The sequence below is a fragment of the Alnus glutinosa genome, chromosome 1 (genome assembly GCF_958979055.1).
Source record: "Alnus glutinosa chromosome 1, dhAlnGlut1.1, whole genome shotgun sequence".
In the NCBI taxonomy this organism is placed as follows: domain Eukaryota; kingdom Viridiplantae; phylum Streptophyta; class Magnoliopsida; order Fagales; family Betulaceae; genus Alnus; species Alnus glutinosa.
The window spans coordinates 40,427,736-40,435,490 of record NC_084886.1 but is presented as its reverse complement, the minus strand read 5'-3'; the positions used below and the strand labels follow the sequence as shown (position 1 = coordinate 40,435,490).

At 34.8% G+C, this 7,755-nt stretch overlaps 1 protein-coding gene across 1 annotated transcript; it reads left to right on the top strand.

Annotated features, from left to right (window-relative positions):
- Positions 1-2,200: 2,200 nt before the first annotated feature.
- On the top strand, positions 2,201-7,032 carry LOC133858911 (transcription factor MYB111). The gene is made up of 3 exons (XM_062294360.1): positions 2,201-2,430; positions 2,581-2,710; positions 5,973-7,032. The coding sequence occupies exons 1-3, from the start codon at positions 2,298-2,300 to the stop codon at positions 6,739-6,741; spliced, it is 1,032 nt and encodes a 343-aa protein (XP_062150344.1). The 5' UTR covers positions 2,201-2,297; the 3' UTR covers positions 6,742-7,032.
- The last annotated feature ends 723 nt before the right edge of the window (positions 7,033-7,755 follow it).

Genomic DNA, 7,755 nt, shown 5'->3' with positions numbered 1-7,755 from the left:
CAACCACCACATGGGGGTGGTTCGGCCACCCCAGACCGGCCGGCCACCTCCCTGGCCAAAATGGGGGTGGCCGGCCACCCCCATGGTGGCCAAGTCAGCCACCCCCTTTTTTTTTTTTAGTTTTTTCAATTTTTTTTTTAAATTTTTTAATTAATTTTTAAAGATTTTTTATTTTTTTATATAGTGCCACGTGTCAACTTCTGAGGTTGACACGTGGCGGACCGTTAATTTTTGGACGGAAAAGTTAACCAGGGTACTAATTTAGTCATTTCCCAAAATTGATGTATCATTTGTGATGCGAATTAAAACTCAGTGACTAAAAAATAAAGTTGTTAAAACTCAGGGACCTTAAAGGTATTTAACCCTAGTAAATAACGAATAATAGCCATGCGGATCCAATTAAGTAGCAAAAATAATTCGGATGCGGATGTTTAAAAGTAATATCCACATTCTGCGCGTATGGTTGCGAATATTACAAATAACCGCATCCGCGTCCACGTATACACCCCTAATGATAATACTTTGTCTTCTTAAACCATGCATGTGATCCAATTCAATGTTTGAGAAAATTGATATTGACATTCTGAGAAATGGTCCCTATTTTGAGTATTTTCAGCTGAAGCCAATATTAATACTCTCTTTATGATCAACATAACTCATGGGCTCAACATTGCCAAAGTATATTGTAATTCCATGTTTCACCATTACGATGAGAACGATGCCCATGCTTGGTAGGTGAGACAATAAATCTCAAAGCATTATGAGAGCCCACAGCTATAATACTGAAGAGCTTAGAGCAACAGTACTACCATGAACAAAGAGGCCGGGCTCCATCTAGTACTACTTCCACGTACGGGTGGGAAAGATTAAATTAAGAAAAAACTCGGTTTAGATTTTTAAATGATGTGAATTTAGGCCATTTTTTACATCTGATTTTTCTTTTTCTTTTTTACAATCATATTCTTTTAAAATTTAAAAAGTGTCAATTTGATGTATCCATTTTTTATTTTTTAAATTTCTCTCATTCATTAAGATTTTTCGTTAAATCCTATCAAAATTCTCAAAAATACTCTTGTTTTTTTTTAAAAAAAAAATTAAAAAAATTTCGAAGATTCAAACATGGATATTTTTGTAAATTCCGTTCAATCATCACCGACGCCTTAATCCTTGTAATTTTTTTTTTCTTTTTTTTAAAAAAATGAGGGTGTTTTAGGAATATTCTTTAAAAAAAAAATTCTCAAAATATCAATTCGTTATGATTTAACGAAAAATTCTAACGGTTTGGTGAAATGAAAAATAAATAAATAAATGAATACACTAAAGTGACACTTTTTAAAGTTTATATGTATGATTATAAAAATGATGAAAAATATAAATAAAATTTTCCCACACAGTACCACGCTCTCAAGAGAATATACGAGGGTTCAAGTAGAACCTATATATAATAGAGGAATACTATAGCATCTTCAAGTGTTCTCCTGGTGTACATCTGGAATGACATAGATGTAATTAAAAAATGACATTTATGTCTTTTTGGATGATATTGATGTAAATTTTTAATAAAAAAAAATTACATCTAGCCATTCCAAACACTAAGAGATGCTTTAACATTCCTCTATATAATAAGTCTAAGGGCCGCCGCTAAATCGTTTGGCCTCACCTACGTGGCTATGTTGGAGTTGCAGTAACTTAGTTAAAACTTGAAAGTACTGTAGCATTAAATTTATGCTGTTATTCAAGCTAGAGAGCTTTTCAGTGATATATAATATATCTTGTGAAAGTTCTCTATCTTTTATATATATATATATACATATAGTTGCTCCGTATAATTAAATTCCCTTTGTAGTTCTGACTTCTGAGAGGCATTTGTCGCATTAAATTGCCAGATTTTACTACTGAAAGTTTTTGTTTTGATTAATTTAGACAGTAATGGACGAAGTTGGACAGCAAATATATTTTTAATAAAAAAAAAATTAATAATCTAAGTATTATTTTTTATAGACAGTCAAAGGAGTTGAGTTTAGAAAAAATGTTTGTCCTTTGTTTAAAATATAGGGCTCTAGCTAAGGCATATAGCTAGTAGTAATAAACTGGACGGGCGGGCGGGCGGGCGTGTATTAATTAATGAAGCGCAGAGGGGCCACAAAATTTGGGCACCGCTCATACGACATGCACCATCATCTTTCTCTCCCTCTCGATCTCCCAGCATAAATGATATAACCGCAAGCTTCACATAAATATAATCCACACTCCACACGTTCAGTAAGTGCTCTCCAATTCTCTCGGAATCCATAGAGATGGGGAGAGCACCGTGTTGTGAGAAGTTGGGGCTGAAGAGAGGAAGATGGACGGCTGAAGAAGATGAAGTCTTGACCAACTACATTCAAGCCAAAGGTGAAGGCTCTTGGAGGACTTTGCCCAAGAATGCTGGTATTAATTGATAATCTTTTTCCTTTCTTTCTTCGATCGATAATTAATATTGTAAATACTTTGTTGGAAAATAGAAGTAAATGGGTCGTAATTAATTAAACTGTTTTCTTTTACTTTTGCGGCGATCGATCGATATATGGTGATTTGAAGGCTTGTTAAGGTGTGGGAAGAGCTGCAGACTCAGGTGGATAAATTATCTAAGGGCAGACTTGAAGAGAGGGAACATCACTCCTGAAGAGGAAGCGACCATTGTTAATTTGCATAGTGCTTTGGGTAATAGGTATGTTCTATTTAATTTACGCCATACCTGCCTATATGTATATATATGCACTTGTTTTTCTCATATTAAAACTACTATGGAAATTCTGAGACCTATATATCCTTCCTAGGAAAAAGTAGTAATGGAATTTGTGTTCAGTATTATATAGGATGAAATAGTACTCTTACTGGATATTATGAATTTCACTTTATCAACCTTCTGTATAATTCAAAGATCTCTCCTTAAACAAAGTCTTAATATATATTACCATTTGATAAAACTAGTCCCAACATTTTTAATCTTCCTTTAGATCGGGAAACCAACATTCCTATAAGAGAAATGTTATATGTACGTACTTTTAAGTGGATTTTTTTGACGTGGCAATGAAAATTACTATTGAATCCAAAATTTAATGGTGATCCATAAAAAATTTAATAATAATTTTTAATGCCACGTTAGAAAGTGTGCACTTGAAAGCGCACGGACATTTTTTTTCTTGGAATGCTTGTTTGAAACGAATAGGCTAATTATAGGGATCAATTCTTTGCATTTTATTTATCTTTTGCCAAATAATTAGGGTTATAATCGAGTAGAGCGAACTATTAAACGTTTAAGCTCGGTTCGTTTAATTTCTTTTTCTGAACACGAGCTGAACTCCAGCTAATCAACGAGTTAGATAATTTTTTAAAGCTCTATTCATTTATTTTTTGAACGAGCTCAAACTTGTTCGCGAGCTACTCAATTAATTTATTCATTCCAAATATATAGTAAATACCGTGATTGTTTAATTCTTTTTTAAAAAAATCATACTAATTAATTATTAGTTATTTGATTATTGTTAAGATTGATTATTTGAGTAATTAGATTAAATTAACTCAAATATTAAACAATCTAATTAATCTCTAGTTTATATGTTTAATTATCTTAGAGTATGTATATAAATTCATTACGCATACATATATACGCATGCATAAACCCACTCATATATACACTAATACAATACACAAATACACATATCTATATTAAAACTCACAATTACAATAATGCAAGCCATATTTATTACATTATGAAGAGAATTAATATTCATATTTTGAAGTACTCAACATTTTCTCATTTCAAACTTAAAAATAATATTAGAAAAAATAAAATTATACAAACTTATACAAGTCGAGCCTAGTTTATACTTATTCAAACTCTATTCATTTAATAAATGAACCGATCTCGAACCTTCGTTATCCGAGTCGAGCTCGAGCCTGCTCGCGAACAGCTTTGTTCATTTACCACCGTAGCTGAATTACATACAAAGCCTCATGCAAGAGCATGCATGGACACACATGCACCAGAAACCATTTTGCTTTCTTGCTTTCTTGTTCCTTTTTTTTTAATAATAATAAAAAAAAATGTCTCTCTCTTGTCTTTAATAAGGAAAATTCTTGGTAAAGTTATGTCATTTTCAATAAGTTGTGCAATATTCTATGGACCATTCATTTTAAATGAATGACTCCAATTCTGTCATATTATTTAAAAACTTAAAAAAAAAAAATCTTAACAACATTTGTCACCCTTACCACCACCACCAGGAGGAGTAGAGGCAGGCTTAGAATTTTAGGCCGGGCAAAACCTTTTCAAAAAAAGAAAGAAAGAAAAAAAAAACCTTATTATGGGGAAATAATTAATTTGAGAGGGTCTATCTCATAAAATACATTTAATTTAAGAAGTTTTTAAAATTTTAGGGGCTACAACCCGCCAAAGGTTATATGTACGTGGTTCCGCCCTTGATTGGGTGTGGCCGGCAACTCCTTTGGTTACTTTGCAAGTAGCAAAACCACTATTGTGACTACAAGAATGGTTTGCAGTTTGGGGTAGCCAAACCTCAACTCCCTCCCAAACCAAAGGGGAGTTTTGGCCACCCAGACAGGCTAGTTGGGCGTGGCCAAAACCACCCCCTTGAGGGTGCCCGAAGCACCGTTATGGCTATTAGGATGGTTTAGCAGCCACCAAACAACCAAATGAGTGGTCAATCCCCAAGTGGTAATGGTGAAGAAAGATCAGTAGTGACGATACGGTGGTACTGAGGTTACAATGACACTGTTAATTAGGATGACGGCGGTTGCTGAAATAAGAGATTTAAAATTTTAAATAACATGAAAGAATTTAGGACGTTTATTTTATGTCAGAGTCATTGCATACACTACCACAATAATTACACGTGACCTGAATCCGCAGTTTCCATTATAATCGTCGAATATTTGTAAAAAATGTATCAATTGCCATATTCAGCTGCCTCAAGGTGGGCCTTTAATACCTCCTCCATCCCCTACTCTTGCGTCCATAAGTTCCATAACCCTACGTTCTTTGGGCTGCCCATAACTTAGGGGACCCGAAAATTCGCTAGGTACTAGGCTCTCCATTAATTAATATGGTGTACGTTTTATTGGCTACGGCAGACAATTCCTTGATGTGGAGCTAGCTAGCTCATTTTGCCATGACTAATGGGGAAGGCAACATTGGCGGCCTCGTTTTGACAATACTATATAGATTTTTTTTTTTTTTTTGTTTTTTTGTTTTTTCATTTTTTAAAGGATTAATAAATAATTCAAAACACAAAATACTTATAAATCACTTACAATATTTTAATCTTTATATCACATCAAGACAGTCAAAAAGTAAAATTTTTTATCTAACCGACCCATTATAGCTAGATTAACTTAATTACCATATATCAACCAATCAAAATACTTAAATGCAAGGGAAAACTATAGGAGTGGACACATAATATTAAGGCTTCGGCCTTTAAATAAAAAATAAAAAATTCCGATGAGGAACTTAATTACACTTTTTTTTTTTTCTGCCTTGATTTTCTAAAGAATATTTGTACCAAAATGCTACAGCATTTCCCACTTCTTACCCCTAAGTGCTTATTCAAAGCAGTAAAAGTCGCCATTGAATTTTATTATGGTTAATCGATTTGTATATTGACCTCTCTTTCATACATTGCCCCCTCCAGATGAAAATTTTTGGTTTCATCTCTACTTCCAATTGTTTATCCCTAATTGTTTATCCAATAATATAGCAGTAAAAATCACCATTAAATTTTAAACTGGTTAATCTATATATTTAATGTCAATGGTGATTTCCACCGCCTCATTAGAGAGAATAAAATAAGCTATTGTAAGTGCATGCATGTAGCAATTCTCAATTTATATAGTCTTTTAGTTTCTCTTAAAGCTAATTGGCTAGCAAAGGTTACCAAATTATTGGATTTGAATTTTGTTGCTTGCAGATGGTCTTTGATAGCTGGACATTTACCAGGACGAACCGATAACGAGATAAAGAACTACTGGAACACTCACTTAAGCAGAAAGCTTTACAGCTTCAACAGGGCCGCAAATGAACCCTTGCCCTCCATTATCACTGTGGCTGCCGAACGCAAGCGAAGAGGCGGACGAGGTCGGGCGAGACGGCAGGCAGTGAAAAAGCACAAGAAGGTTCTTGACACAGCCTCAGATAGTGTCGGAATGTCATCAGTAAAGGCGCCGGCTGAGAGCGTTTCCACAAGTGAGGTGGTTGAACCAGGTGGTACCACCGTAGGACAGGTTGAAAGGAGCCCAACAATGGGCGTGCATGGTTCTTGTCTGGACAGTACGACGAGGATGTTAGGGCATTGTGAGGAGAGCAAAAGTACTGTAGGCGAGTTATGCCCTAATAATATAGAAAATGAGGCCTTGGGGCCATATGAATGGCTAGATGGTGAAATGATGCGACTCAGCTATATTCTTGATAGTCGGGTCGTGGATCCAAGTGGTAAGGAGCGAACAGAGAAAGAGACCGCCAGTGAAAGGGAGAGCAGTGTTCTGAGCTCAAATGCAGCAGATGGGGAGTGGTACAATTGCTCTTCATCAATTACGTATACTAATTCGGGCTTTGATGATAAATGGATGGATTGGGATTGGGTAGCTGGTGTTGAATCCCATAATCAATGGGAATTATGGAATGAAGGAGACAAGCTGTTTTCTCGTTTATGGGGAGCTGGCAAACGTGAGGAAGAATAGTGCCATAATTAAGCAACACACACCAACAACAACAAAAAGTGGAAGAAAGATGATCAGGTTTAGTTTTTAATTGTAGCACTTGGATATGTATGAACTTGTTTCTTTGTCCGAGTAAGTGTATAAGTAATTATAAGAGCACTTCCAAAATGCATGCTAATAGGAAACTGCATGTACGTGGGATCGGAAGCTAGCCTAAGGCTTTCGTCTGCTCAAATTATTAGTTCGAATAAGCTAGGTCGTTGTAAACATTTTATATTATACTTCATGTTACCATGTATTGATGTTTTCCTATATATTCCTCACTCACTTCCTTGGTTTTCCCTTTTTCCTTGGTTCAACATTTCCTAAGCAACCTCAAGCGCATGCAATTTGTTAGCTAGGATTTAGATTGGTGATTTCGGTGTCAAAATATATAGGCAAATTGTTAGAATATGTTAAACTTGTCAGTTTGGGTGTAATTTGGCCTTTGTTTGTCGGAACCGTTCAAACGGTGTGGGTAAATTTGTAAGAAATTACATATGTGTCTCTCAGACACATTTAATTCGTTGTAATGGTTGAAATTTAAATAATTATCATAACGGTAATTATTTAATATAAGGATTGAATATGATTTATTCCACGTTAAGTTATATGAAATCAAAACAGTTTAAAACGGCTTTTTATATTAAATTTTCTGATTTATTCTCCTTGATGGGAGGAGAATAATCAGCTATCTAATTAATAACGATGGTCCCTAGCCTACCTATATAAAGAGCCATGTGTATCCATTTATCGACACACTGATAGGCATAGGCCAGAAGAGCTCTCTAAATTTTTGTCTTTTCAGAGTTCTCAGTCACTACAAAAAAACAGGTGTTTTGAGCCCTTTTTTTAGAGTTTTAAGGCCTTAAAATGGCTCTAAATGTTTTGAGCCCTTTTTTTTTTAGCCGTTTTCAAAATGACTTAACATATCAAGTATTAAAGTCTCGGTTTGAGCCGTTTTGGACTAAAACGACTTAAACCGGTTTAAGCCGC